General features: G+C 42.9%; 1 protein-coding gene across 3 annotated transcripts in view; it reads right to left on the reverse strand.

Moving 5' to 3' along the window:
• Positions 1–29: 29 nt before the first annotated feature.
• The window catches only part of ASMTL (acetylserotonin O-methyltransferase like), a 51,164-nt gene continuing 35,889 nt past the window's right edge, over positions 30–15,304 (reverse strand). For 2 of the 3 annotated variants that reach the window (XM_078853997.1, XM_073353970.2), the window contains 5 exons: positions 13,903–14,035; positions 12,356–12,499; positions 11,358–11,480; positions 8,350–8,579; positions 30–281 (listed from right to left, as the gene is read on the reverse strand). In XM_078853997.1, coding sequence (XP_078710123.1) covers positions 8,362–8,579; positions 11,358–11,480; positions 12,356–12,499; positions 13,903–14,035 — 618 coding nt within the window. In that variant the 3' untranslated portion in view covers positions 30–281; positions 8,350–8,361. The remainder of the gene's footprint in view (positions 282–8,349; positions 8,580–11,357; positions 11,481–12,355; positions 12,500–13,902; positions 14,036–15,304) is intronic. The other variant, XM_078853998.1, reaches the window with a different exon arrangement.

Here is a 15,304-nt window from a genome sequence, read left to right on the forward strand (position 1 = left end):
AATCCTATAATAAAAATCATCAGATGTGATTGCTGATGTGTTCTCGTTTTTATTGCCAAATACAATTTCTTTATTTCTTAGTGTAGAAGACATCATCGAACACATTTCCTGTCAGTTTAATGTCTACATTTGTGAAGCCAAGATGTTCCAGTAAACATCTATATTCGGAGCCACTCCTCTCCTTTCCCTGTGTCTGACAAGCATGTTCAAGGACTGCAGCAAAGCTGTACTCCTTTTCTTCTCATTATCCAACACCATTTCAGCCAGGAAAATGCCACAGCCTAATTTAAAACAAAGAAAAATTATACTAATCTGCAATCAGATTAATAAAAATTACGGCTGCCATATAAAAATGCATAAAATATAATACTAGGGTCTAATTTTGCATTTCAGATGTACTCTCAAGTTACTAGACCAAAATGACTATATACATACTGTACACATTAGCTCCTTGTAGAAAATACAATGCCCATGGGCTAGATCACCTTTTTTTCTGTGAGAGGTGGCGTGTGTGTGCGTGGAAGAAATAGAGGTAATCCCATCTCAGTGTCACTCATTGTCCCTATCTTCTCTTAAACCTATTATTTACGTTTATATTGCTGTAATCTTCAGAGAACTAAGGATGGGGGAGCATTGTGCTCCACACTGTCCAAACATAGAAAATGACAATCCTACAGAAGCCCCTCCACAATTCTTCTGTGGGGATAGGTTTCTTTGTGGTGAGGAAGGCCCAGGTGTGAGAATAGAGGGAAGAGACGATGGTGCAATTTTCCACTGCATCTTCCTACCTCTTCCACCCAGTACGGAATATCAGAGTAAGATAATGCTGATCAAATGAACATTATTTTACTTGCTCTTCTCCATTGCTGTGTACAGTCATTTACATCAGTGCAAAGTGGGTGTAAAATGCTAACGAATCAGACCAACGGGTAACATTTTACTCATTTTGTACAGATATAAATGCCTGCACAAGGTGCAGAACAACAGTGAATCGAATCTCATAGCTATGTTCTGTCCCTTGAGATGATTACCTCAGAGGCACTCATGACAGTATGGCTCCTACTGGCAGATGAGAAGCTTTGAGAGGCATATAGCTTCTTTGTGGATGGCCCAGGGCTCTGGTGTATGGGTTTAAGGGACCTAATCCCCTTTCTGTCAGGGGTTGAGCATGCTGCTGGAGTTCAATACAGAATACCATAAATCATCTGGAGACATGCAATTCCTTCTGGCTGGGAATGGATAAAGTCCTCTGTCCCAAACCCTGCCTTACAGTGTGTACATACAGCCTGCCACATTCTCACCAGCAGAGAATTTAGCTGTAGAACACAGAGGCAAATGTACACCTTCTGAAATACGTGTGTGCTCATTTGGTCATACAGCCTGAATACAGACAGATTCTGTATTAGAAGGTTTTCCTCCTCACATCCCAACAACTTTCCTCCACCTGCACAGGCAGAACTGCTGCTCCTGATCACACTGCAAGTGTTGCTATGTGGAGCAAAGCAAGGTGAGCACTTCTAGGCCACCGAGCCAACCTTGTATCACAATGGTTGAAGGGTCCTCCTGGACACTTTGAAGGGAAAACATGAACAGCAAGGCAACTAATACGCTACAGAAAATCACTCAAACATTGGGGACATCTGAATGACATGAACACAACATGGACAAAACATATGCACGGGAATCAAACACTGCCAGTCTGGGAAGGATGCCCATGTACTTTACAGAGAGCAAGTTATGATTAGCATAGAAAAGAAAAAAACAACAACAACAGGTAATTAGTATTTTATAGTAGGAACAAAGATCCTTCTTGAGAAAGGCTTAGACAGAATTTAACTTGGGTTCAAGGCTTTTCAGCCTTATCCTTATAGGAGCGGCAAATATTAGGGGAGATTATTTGATCTCTTTGCAGAAGGTTCAGGAGGAAACTATTGTAATGGTCCTTGCATTAGCCCAATTCTACACTGGTGTAACTCAAATGAAATTAATTAAGTTACATTGCTATAAAACAGGAGCGACGTAGCAGTGGATCATGCATTGTATGTTTTGAAAGCTGCAGAGAGAAATCAGAGTGTATAGGACAGCCCTATAAAAAATAAATTGTAAAGGTTCTTGCAGCAAGGAAGCAATAATACATTACGGCTTCCATTTAGAATAGTTTAAGAACATGGGAAAATAGCAATGGGCCCATATATTACACCGTGACCGCAAGGGCAGGGGCGGGGGGAAAAAAGAAAAAGGTAAGTCTGGTGTTGCACAGTTTACATGCTTCAAGTAAAAGTAGACTGTTGTACCAATAAAATAAAAACCAGCAGGATCTTATTAAAGGGAAAAAGGTAAAATACCACATTTATTGTGAATACAGAAAAAATCATAGTAAGCAGTTAGTTATAGCTATAACATTCCATTCAATCTCATATTTATTCACACATTCATTCATACACACACACAGGTTCTGCAAGGTTGTTATCATAGTTACCAGCCTTAGAGTTGCTCATGCCAAGCCACTGGCCAGGTGGCCTGGACATAAGGAGGGAGCAGGGCCTTGTCAGATGCTCATCTGATGCTCCTGGAAGTTGGTTTGCAGAATCAGACCCCAAACTTCTCACTTTCTAGAGTCCATTTTTATAGGAATTTCTTCCTATGCCAGTCTATGGGAATTGCTTCATCATGCTGTTGCTGAATCAATCAGCAGATGGCACATTCCTGACGGCTCCGTGCTGTCAGATGTTATCTTGTTCTTTAGTTCTCCCATCCTTGAGGCTGTTGGGTGGATTCCAGTCTGCCCTCCGGGGGTGGGGGGGAAGGGGGGTCCTCTGATTATTTCCACTTGATGCCTTCTTCAGCCGATGGACACTGGATTCTTAGGCTGGCACCTCCCTGATCATTCAGTTATTATCCACACCAAGCATCATCCACATACATCCTCTCTCTCTATTTTAATCACAATTGTTAACAAAGTGAGATGAATACAACAAAAGGGCGGGGAGTCTCTGGGTGCTGTTTCTGTTGTTATAGAGTATTGCTTTGAGTCTCTCTCTCTGTGAATTGCTTTGAGAACAGACTCTGTCTTAGAATGTACTAACACAATTAGCAGCTTGCAAGTTTCACACAGAGAGGGAGAGAAACAGTACCAAAAACCAAGAGACCTCTTAATTAGTAATACCCTGGAATTTAAACTCTGGGGAATCAAACTCATTTGTGATTTTAATACAGAACTTCTTTAATATGATCCAACAAGACGATGATCTGTGTGTCAGGGCCACTGCAGATTAGTTGCCATTCTTAGAAATGAGAATATAATCTTGTTACAGATTACCCCTAATCCTCATATATTTTAATAGGCTGGTTTTGTGCAAGTGCAATGTTGTACTTTCTCTCTCTCTCTCTCTCTCTCTTCATCAAATGGGATAAATTGGAACCATGAACGTTGTCTTTGGCTCCTGGTGGTTGGAGTACTCCAAAAGTGAGGGAAGTTATTGCTGCTACCTGGTGTCCCCCCACTCCCTCCATCAACTAATTTAATCCTCACTTCAAGTATAACATGGCAAAACTCCCATTGACTTCCATGGTACTAGGTTTAGGCCCATTGATAAAAGTTTTGCAGGCCAGGGATGCTGCTATTGCTAGACTGCGTCTCAGCAGGCAGGGCTTGAAAGTGTATGGGTAGGCTTGCCTGGGCTGCAGCCACAAACCTGCTCTGTAGTGGACCAACCCCAACACCTAGCCTCAGAAATGGGAGTCCTTAACTCCATCCCCAATCAGGCAGCTGGAGACATGGGAAATGTCAGGGAGGAGGTGGTGCCTCTCCTAACAACCCATCATGGTGGAAAGACAGCAGGGGATGCAACGAGGGAGCCTGGAAGCCCCCCTGCTCCAACCCAGCACAACGACAAACCGATCCAAAACTGAACTGGCAGCCAAGAAGGGGATGAGGGGCACAGCCTTTTAGACAACACTGCCTAAACTCCTGCACTTGGGGCTCATATTGAGCCACACCACAGCCCCTTTGCTCTCCCAAGCACAGAAAGTGGTTAATATCTGTAGTGAGTGCACTAGGGTTGTCATTTTACTATTGGGCTAGGGGAAAAAATCCAAACAAACCTCTGCTTTGTTTTACCAGACATCCCCCCAGCCCTCAAGGATTCTTATTCAACTCATCATTCAGTAAGTGAGCATCTGAGCTCTCTTTTCTCTTATTTCCCACCCTGTGTCTACGGATCTTTTAATCCCCAATATTTTACACCTTTTCTCCATTCATTTGGTGATCTACTCAGACACAACAGTTCCATTACCTGATTTGTCCACATTGGACTTCCTCTATGCCATTTATACAGACATCTGCAAATGATCCCACATTCAAATAAATGTGTTGGATGAAATTCTGATAAGTGAACTGAATTCATATGAACATCCTCTCATCCATATGAAATCAGATATGCAGACGCAAACATAGTTACATTTATTTCAGTGGGTGGAGTTACTCATATCAACACGGGCATTCCTACTAATGTGAAGCAGCCTACCACCAAACAGCAAGTAGTGAACAAGCGGGCTTTAGTATTGGTGACAGTTCAGACATCTGGAGGATACAAAATAATCCCTCATTAAAGATTACGCAGATTTAGATAATTAATTTTAATGGCTCAAAATTATCCTTGACTTAAAACATTGTACAGACAGTTTTTTCCAATAAGGAAACTTTAAGACCCAGTCATTATAACAATAGTGAATAGAAACAAATTTTGTCCAGGGAAGTGGCATATTAATGTTTGTACCTTTATAAAAATCAGATTATTGGTCTATCTAGTATTTGGAATGTCTATCACTCTTCCAGTATTCTGTAGTATTTAAAATGATCATAAACTCCTCTCCCTGCCCTACCCAGCCCTGAATTCCTTGCACACGCTATACTTTCACTGAACTCAGTGGGAGTCTTGGCAGTGGAAGGAATACACCTGTGAACAGCAAGTGAAAATATTGCAAATGTCTTTCCCCTCTGCTCTCTGAAAGACATACAGCATTGATCTTTTCTGCATGTCAGCAAATCTCTCTGAAATAGTATGGAGACAAGCGAACAGCACACAGACACCCGCTGTTGAGCAAAGCACATTCTCCTGCAGCTCATTAGCCACCCTTTGCGAGACATTCAAAACCAGTTTGCAAAAAATGATTTTAGCTGTCCCCGTTCACAAAGAATGTTATTTGTTTCAACAGCTACTTCAGATGCATGTCTTATATGGAGTTTTCAAAAGGTAAGCTTCCCCCTCCACACACACCTAAGTTTGCAAAGCTAAAGTTAATGCAGACACCCAGGCTCCAGGGACTAAGGTGGAGTAAATATATAATGTTGTGCTTTTCTAGTTTAAGACACAGAGTTTATGTTTTAGCCAATTGTGTTCTATAAGATTTACAAACAATAAGTGACTACAAAATAATCAGAGGGCATAACATTAATTTGACAGTATGGTAGAATATGACAGTTCTACAGCTTATGTAAATCTGTCACATGCTTGGTGGGACAGAATCAAACAGCAAAACTTCCATCTGTTGAAATAATAATGTTCTCTTTTATAAGGCAGACCAGTTAAAAGTAGAAAGAGGCCTTTTTTTGTACCAAAACAGAGAGAAACTTATTTTTGGTTTATTAAGTTTTCAGTAGTTGGATATACAATCTTACCAAATTCTACTCATCCAGGGCAAGAAACTGCTAAAGGTAAATAAAAATTGTCATCATTATTAATTATTATTATTATAGCAAAAAACATGGGTAAGTAGAGGGTGACAAATTTTCATGATGAATTTGAATGGTTGAAACATACTGTAATAAAAATGTCCCTCATTGATAATTTAACTCATCAGGGCCCCTTTACCCTTCTCAGTGCTCAAAGAGAAAAGTAATTATGCTAATGACAAAAAGAAAAGGAGGACTTGTGGCACCTTAGAGACTAACAAATTTATTTGAAGTGAGCTGTAGCTCCCGAAAGCTTATGCTCAAATAAATTGGTTAGTGTCTAAGGTGCCACAAGTCCTCCTTTTCTTTTTGCGGATACAGACTAACACGGCTGCTACTCTGAAACCTATGCTAATGACAGACATTTATGGTGCACTTGAGAAGACAAACTCTGCCCGACAAAACTATAGTATCTTTGAAAGTTGCTGATGTCAGCAGCTGAAAGTAAGTACAGCCTCTCCTCTTTTGTCCTGTCTGAGTGGAGGGATATTGCTATGGAAATCTGCTGCAGCCAGTAAACTCAACTTCCCAGAGATGAAAAACAGTAGCTTTATTTACAGGCAGGAGGGGTTCCACTACAGCTTTAGCAAAATATGTTTTATATGAAAAAAGTCACGACTGAAGAGTTATCAGAAAAAAATATCGCATGAAATAGTGGGAAAACCAGATTGACAAATTAGTTGATAATCTGGACATACAATATATACTTATCCCTCAAATTAAAAATCACAGCATGAAAAACTGACATTTCTATATTCCTCTTCTATCAGCATAGTTGGAAAGAAGGGAAGAGCACTAGTATTTATGTAAGGAAATACAGTAACTCCTCGCTTAACGTTGTAGTTATGTTCCTGAAAAATGCTGATTTAAGCGAAACGATGTTAAGTGAAGTGAATCCAATTTCCCTATAAGAATTAATTTAAAAGGGGGGGGGAGGGTTCCAGGGAAATTTTTTCATCAGACAAAAGACTATATATATATACATACATATATATACACACACACACAGACACAGTATAAGTTTTAAACAAACAATTTAATACTCTACACAGCAATGATAGGATCGTAGAATATCAGGGTTAGAAGGGACCGAGGTCATCTAGTCCAACCCCCTGCTCAAAGCAGGACCAAACCCAATTTTTGCCCCAGATCCCTCAATGGCCCCCTCAAGGATTGAACTCACAACCCTGAGTTTAGCAGGCCAATGCTCAAACCACTGAGCTATCCCTACCTTGTGAAGTTTGGGTGAGGTGGTGAAGTCAGAGGGTGGAAGAGGGTGGGATATTTCCCAGGGAATGCCTTTCTGTTAAATAATGAACTAGCACTTGGATGAACCCTCAAGCGTTAACACACTGTTGTTAATGTAGCCTCACACTCTACAAGGCAGCATGCATGAAGGGAGGGGAGACAGCATGGCAGAGAGAGACAGAGACATACTGGTGGTGGTGGTGAGTGTGTGTGAGAGAGAGACAGACACACATTGCCCCTTTAAGTATGCTGACCCCACTCTAAGTACACTGCCTTTTTAAGTAGATCAGCAAGTTGAGACAGCAGCTGCTGCCAGCAAGCTCCCCCCGTCCCGCTCTATGGAGATGGGGTACAGGAGCGGGGGGAGGGGAACACCCTAACATTAGCATCCCTCTTCCCCCCTCCCTCTGCACAGCAAGCAGGAGGCTCCTAGGAGCAGCTCCAAGGCAGAGGGCAGGAGCAGTACAGGGCAGTGGGTGGAAGGGAATTGCCTGGCAATTGATAGTCTGCTAAGTGGCTGCTGCACAGGGAACATAGGGGAACAGGAAGCTGATAGGGGGGCTGCCAGTCCACCTTGGTTCCAAGCCCCACCAGCTAGCTGCAACGGGCTGCTCTTCCTGCAAGCAGTGGACAAAGCAGGCAGCTGACAAACAATGTTATAAGGGAGCATTGCACAACTTTAAACGAGCATGTTCCCTAATTGATCAGCAACGTAACAACGTTAACCAGGACGACTTTAAGTAAGGAGTTACTGTAACAGACAGAAAGAGGATGTCACCATCTAACCCTTTACCACATGGACTCTTCTCTCGAGAACAGCTGTATTTGAGCGGTATGATCCAGTCTGAGAGCATGTGGGTGGCCAATTCATTTGTAAGACAGCCTCTAGAGGGGCTGCAGTGAAATTATGGTCACTGTAGGACCTGAGTCTACAGTAGTAAAGATCCTTGTGACACGACAGCTATGGGTGGGAGTTTCACGAACACCTAAGTGACGAAGGGGTAGTTGCCTATGATCCTAAGACCCTTCTAAAAATCCCACCTTTTTCTTTTTTATTCCTGTTTGCAAAAACATGCATTTCAAGGTTGTTTCCTTCTTCTGCTTCTGAGCAAAGCACTAAGGACCAATGAGCAAAAGGAGAGAGCACCCCAAAATTGCCAAAGTTGTACAAAGTGCATTTTTGTAAAGACAAATGCAATGATTAATAACTACTAAATAATTGCTTAAGTAGCAAGAAAATTCCTGCAGCTTTAGACCATTTTGCAGAGAACTTTATATACAGTTCATACTGTACCGAAGCAATCCATACTATCGCTGGTTGATGGTTGTATGAAAGTTAAGTTACAAAAGCTCAGTGCCACACTTACTTGCAGTGCAAACTAATGTGCAGAAGTTTTCTTAAAGCCCAAAATCGCATCTAAAACGTTTCCTGTAATCTTAATTTGCACATTGGTGAATCCATATTTCTCCAGTAGTTGCTTATACTCTGAGCCACTTCTCTGCTTGCCTTCAGTCATGCTGAGGGACTGTAATACTGCTCTAGGAGGGTGTGTTTTCTCTTCATCAAGCACAATTTCTGCCAGTAGCAAGGCACTTCCTGTGTTTCCAAAACAACAACCAAAAATAGTTCAATAAAATATTCTTAGCTTCCAAACTGCAGTGCTGTTGGTTCAAATGCTATTATAAATGGGGAAGATGTGTACCTAAGATTGATGTGTTACTGAGTTTACTGTGTGAGCCTTTGGAGAACATTTCCCTTTCATTTCTCACTCCTGAAGCAGAGAGGTAGTTATTTCATGCTAGGAGGACATGAGAGCCTTGAGAGTTTTCTTACGTTTTCTGATTTCTATGTGAAATAACCTATTGTTTTATCCGCTGGTCAAAGCACTTCTTTCAAGCTAACAAGAGACTATTCTAAAGGTATAAAACAGGAAGGTGTTGGAGAATTGTCTTAAAGTATTTTATACAGCCCAGATGTAATTCTATTTCATAGAAAAGGGTTCAAGGCCAATATAGTGACCATTTCCTGCTAGATTAGGAAGTTAGTAAAGTATACGAGAAGGCAGGCATTCCTTCCCTTGGTTTTCAGGGGTGTTTCAGCAAACAGCATCCTTACTACTTGAAGTAAAAGTTATCAGCTAATGATATCATTAAGACCTCCCACTATAAATGTCATCAGCCAATCACAGAGACTCCTTTGCGGCAACATTTAGCCACAAGGTATTCTGAACTGCCCTTTGAAGCAAGCAGCCCTGCTCTTCTCTTACTGCTCTCTATGTCCACTGCTTGCAAGGATTTTTTGTCATGTCTCCTGTTCTCCATCCTACATGAAGAGTTACTGACAAATGAGGTTATTTGGTTATCACCTTTCCCCACCTCAGTCCTACTACTAGTTCCCTCCTTCCTTTGGTATTTTTATATTTTGCGTATGATATGGTACAGCATATGCAGGGCCATCCCTACAGGAGTGCAGGGCCGTCCCTAGGTGAGTGCAGGGCCCAGGACATAGGCGCTGAGTTTCTATGGCCCTGCCCGCACTCCACCCCTTCCCCCAAGGCTCCACCCCACCACACCTCTTCCGACCCCTGCCCCGCCTCTTCCTGCCCCCTCACCGCCTCTTCCCCACACAGTTCCGCCCCCTCCCCCGAGTGTGTGGCGCCCTCGCTCCTCTGCCCTCCCCCTCAGCGCCTCCAGTCATGGCAAAACAGCTGATCGGTGGTAGGTGCTGGGAGGGAGGGGGAGGTGCTGATCGGCGGAGCCTGCCAGTGAGCAGGAGACACTGGGGGAGGGAGAGGTTGGTAGGGGGGCTCTTCTTCGCCCCCCCGCATCATCACCCCTCCTGCCTCCTCATGAAGCACCCGGCCCCCAAAGCCCAGGCCCTGGGGCAGTCGCCCCGATTTGCTGTACCCTAGGGACAGCTCTGGGCATATGTGAGATTCCTATTTCTGGACAGGGCTGGCTCTAGGTTTTTTGCCACCCCAAACTCCGAGAGCACAACTGCCCAAGCTCTCCCCCACCTCCCCCAAAAACAGCCTGTCTCCTGAAGAGTTTACCATCAAAGGCCCTGATCCTGAAAACATTTATGCACATTTAACTTTATGCACATGAGTAATCCCATTGAGTTCAATGGCACTACGCTCATGAGTTAATATAAGCATATGCGTAAGTGTTTACAGGCTCAGGTCGATGATGGAAAGCAACACTAACATGGGGGGGTGGGAGAGAGACACCATCAAAATAGGTATAATTTTTTATATAGATGATCGATTTAGAAGTTAAATATAAATAAGTGAATTGATGGTTCCTTTGTACAATGACAGCCTTGATAACTTTACACTTCTTAGTAAATTGTGCCATAACACAATTTGTAAAGGCTTCTATTTTAAGATGGGGAAGAAAAAATTGATGACAGACATGTTCATCTTTAATTGGAGACATTGTAACCCACTACCCATAAAATCCTTCTGCTATTAAGCACTATACTGTAAACACTAAGGCCTTGTCTACACTGGCAAGTTTCTGCGCAGTAAAGCAGCTTTCTGCGGTGTAACTCCTGAGGTGTACACACTGCCAAGCCCCTTAGTGCGCAGAAACTCCTCAGTTGCAGCGTTGCAAAAAAAAAAAACACACCTCCATGAGAGTCATAAGCCTTAAAGTGCAGAAGGCTCCAGCGCTGTTATTGGCAGTGTAAACACATTACTGTGCAGAAAGCACTCAACTGGCCTCCGGAAGTGTCCCATAATCCCACAAGTGGCTGCTTTACTCACTGTTTTGAAATGGAGACATGTGCCTCTCCCATTTCAAAGCTCCCTTTCTGATCTGCTCTGGGACACAAAGCAAACCATTAATGTGGAATGCTCCTGCTGTTGAACAGAGGCAGTTGCTGTGCAGAGAGCTGGGGAGGGAGGCGGGGGTTTCCCCCTCCCCCTGCCTCAGGACTGAACTTACAAGACAGCATGCTGAGACACTCTCTGTCTCCCAAAACACACTCTCTCTCTCCCTCCCCCCCTCCATACACACACACACTCCCTGTCACACACTCTGCCCCCCTCCCCACTTCAGTTGAAAAGCAACTGGCAACGTAGTAGGATGCACATGCTGTGCCTGCCCCTATGAGGCATTGCAAACCATTCCCAAAGTACCCTGATACCAGTTGCACAGTGGGATAGCTACCACAAGCACTGCTCTCTTTGCCATTGCAAGAGCTGCTAATGTGGATGCGCTCCACCATCACAAGGAGCACAGCGTGGACACACAACAATGGTTTAATTCTAGCTCTTTAATAAAAGTGGTATAACTTGTCGATCAGAAACTTGCCAGTGTAGACATGCTCTAAGGAAAAAAAACAAAAACCCACAAGATGAAAAACCCTTACCTGGTTTGCAAATAGCTGATATTTTGCTTAACAATATGTGAATCTTTTCATCATTCAAGTCATGTAGAATTAGTGAAAGGATGTAAAGATCTGCTTCTGGAAGATTATCTTTGAAGAAATCACCTGTTAGAAAATGTATATTTGGTATGATACAATTCTATGAAGTAAAGTGAAAGATATTTAGGGGGAAATTTATGTTTATTTATAGCATGGATGTAGTTTAGGGTGCAGAACATACAAGATAATTTCACGTAAGATCATTTCAGTGTCAGTTTAGTTTTAATGTACATTTGATTTTGAACTTTCTTCTGCTCCAGTTAGCAAGTCCATGAAACGTTTTAGAAACAAGGAGGGGAACCAAAACTTGCATCCTAAAATAAATAGGGAGCCAGTAGAGGTGATGGGGACAGGTTTTTCTGTATGCAGCTTCCTACATTTGCTGGAATTCAGAACTCAGAACTGATGAGCCAAAGTAAAGGGAATTTCAATAGTTAAGAAGACATGAAGTCATGAATAAAGACTTCAGCACAGGTTATGCACTGTGCTACACATGTAATATTTTGATCTGCAGTTACAGAAGACATAGTGAGAGAAGGACAATTCATATCAAGAATGCTGTAGTTTGTGAACCGTGTAGAAGCCCGAGTCAAGAAGTGAAATGGAATTGTGATGGTAATGGAAGTATCCTCAAGCAAATTAATCCGGCATAGACGGGAGGAGTGTCCAGCCAGGCCCTTCACTGGTGTTGCTTAAGCCATGTCTCCTCAGTCACCACTATTCTCCACTCTCACCCTGTCTCTTTTTACCCTGCCATCTTATGAGGAAATGAAGGAACATGCAAAGACCCAAGACTTTCACTCAACATGGAGGATTCTGCCTTGTGCTTAACCTTGCTTGCCCCCAGACATAGCTTCTGCTCACACTTTCGCTGGAGCAGACCAGTGTGCTCCCTCCATGCTGCACAGTGAACCAGGATTGGCAGCCTAATGGTTAGTTACCTGCTGTGAACGCCACTGGAGTTATGTGCTGTCCTGAAGGCTGAAAGCAAGAGACATTTGCAATAACGTCTGGAAGGTCAAATACAGTGACGTTTAGGTTTGGGTTTTTTTGTACTAGCTCATGGGCCAGAACTCCAGTGCAACCTGTAGTAAGTAAAAAATAACTAAGTGAACCTTTTCCTTTGTATCTGCAGACATTTTACAAGTTCATATTGTACCTTACCTGAACACAACAGCCCTCAGTTAAGGATGGGGGTAGCCAAGAGACTCTATAAAGGGACTTGGGAGCTAGTGTGGCCTAGTGGACACAGGTCTGGAGTGGGACTAAGGAGACCTAGGTTCTATTCTTGTCTTTGCCACTAGCCTGCTGGATGAATGTGGGCAAGTCACTTCCTGTCTCTGTGCCTCAGTTTCCCCAAGGTTAATGGCATATTACAAACCTCCTTTGTAATCTATGGATGAAGAGTCCTATAAGAAGAGCTAGGCATTATTACCACTGCAAGGTAATTCTTGTATAGTTTGAATAGTGCTCCTGTTGGGGGGCAAAGGACGCAAGCAAAGGAGTAGGAGCTCCAAACTCTGTGGAAGTTCACTGGTAAAAGCATTTCCAACCGTGCAGTGTGCTGGTCCCTATGCGCTGTCCACCCTCCCACCCCCTGGGCAGCACCGTTCTCTCAGCAGCTCTCTTCTCGGCAAGCTTTCACCTGCATTACACACCCTCTCAGTGGAGGTGGAGGCACAGCTAGGAACAGCATTAACCCCACGCTGATTCCTACACACAGCGAGCCCTGGAGAATCGCGGTTCTCCACTTGGATCCCCTTGAGGACTGTAACTGGGACACTGCAGTGCTAAGCTACAAAACAATACCAAATACTTGTGGGGGCCATCTTGGATTTTTATCCCACTAGAGATTTTGTCACTGAAAGTTTTTAAATTTTCTGAATTCAATTACAATTTTCACTCTGATCAGTTTAATACTTAGCACTTCCATAGTGCTTTTCCAAGTTCTTTACACGGGTGGGTAAGCATTTTACAAGTGACCAAGGTCAAAATTTTCAAGAGTGATTTGTGATTTTGGGTGTCCAATATAAGACACCTGAAAGGGCCCCGGATTTTAGAAAATGCTCTGTAAATCCTCTGTAAAGCAGGCCTCTTTAAAATGACTCAAGTTTTACACCAAAAATAGCAGCATCCAAATGTCAATAATCATTTCTGAAATCTTGACATAATTAATATGTGAAGATCACATGGCAGAGCTGGAAATGGAAGAGCTGGAAACAGAATTCCCAGTCCCAGCTACTGAACCACACTGCTTCTCCTGGGGGACCCCCCTCCCCCGTCTTAACAGCCATACTCAAAGTAAATGAACAATATTTTAAGCTAGTGTACTTCCATTTAACTTCATTTGAGCTTTTTATCAGAGCTAATAACAGCAGAAAATTTACCAGTTAGAGAGCAACAATTGTAATTTTTGATTAGATTTTCTTAAAACTATGATGTACATAAATGTCATTAACTTGCATAAAAGTCAGTGTAGTAGCAATACCTCCCAAATCACAGACAGATCTAAACTGTGAAAGATCAAAAGCTGTTGCCACATCTCTTGCTGTCAATTTGGCAATGCTGTGCATGGCAGTCATGAAACGCTGCTTTGCCTCCACACTGTGATAACTGGAATCCTTAAAAACAGAATACAAAGATTTTACTTATGCACTTAATTTATTGCGATTTAAACAACGGAAAATATGCCTATCCAAGGGTCTCGGTGCTCTACCACACCATTAACACCATAACTCAATCTATGTTGTTTGCCAGTGTTGTTGTAGCTGCATTGGTCCCAGAATAGGAGAGAGACAAGATGGGTGAAGTGATATCTTTTATTGGACCAAGTTTCGTTGGTGAAAGAGACAAGCTTTCGAGTTACACAGAGCTCTTCTTCAGGTCAGGGAAACGTATGCAGAGTGTCACAGCTAAATACAAGGTGGAACAGATTGTTTCGCAAAACTAGTTAACACATTGCTGACAACAGATTTCCATCACAACTTCAGCAGCCACCACCCATCCATCAAACTCTCTCTAGAACACTCCTACACCAGCATCAACTTCCTGGACACCACGATCAGCTTCAGCAATGGAACCCTACAGACAGCTACACGCAAGAAACCCATGAATCACCGCACCTACCTTCACATATTTAGTAACCACCTCAAACATACCAAGAAATGGGTTATCTACAGCCAGGAACTCAGATACCACAGAATGTTCTCCGAGGAGAAAGTCCGGGATACACACCTTAGCACACTTAAAGCCACCTTCACCAAATAATGACATTCCACCAGGAAAGTAAGTTGCATCATCGAAGAGGCCACCCAAATACCCTAAGAGAACCTGCTTCAATACAGAAGTGAAAAAACCCTCTAACCGCACACCCTTAGTTGTCACCTACCACCAAACACTGGAACTTGTATGGGGTATCAATTACAACCCACGCTAAACATCAGAAACAAGCTCCCCATAGACCAGTACCCACAAACTTAAAGTGGCACCAGATCCTTCCAGAACAGGTGCAAAACCTGCAGCCATACCTCCATTGCTACGATGATCAGTACCCCCACAACACGCCTTTCAACATCCATGGGTCCTATACATGCCTATCACAACATGTGGTGTACCTCATCCAGTGCACCAAATGCTCCAACAACTCCTCTGTGGGTGAAACCAGATAATCACCACGCTCTCAAATGAACCTACACAGGAAAAAGCCAAACACACCTTAACACCAGTGGGCGAAGACTTTTCACAGAAGAAATCACTCCATATCTGACTTCTCAGCCCTCATCCTCAAAAGGGACCTGCACAACACCTTGAAAACCATGAGCCTGGGAGCTTAAGTTTGTAACTTTGCTAGACCTTAAAAATCATTGTCTTAATAAGACACTGGATATATG

Source organism: Lepidochelys kempii, chromosome 1 (genome assembly GCF_965140285.1).
Source record: "Lepidochelys kempii isolate rLepKem1 chromosome 1, rLepKem1.hap1, whole genome shotgun sequence".
In the NCBI taxonomy this organism is placed as follows: Eukaryota; Metazoa; Chordata; order Testudines; family Cheloniidae; genus Lepidochelys; species Lepidochelys kempii.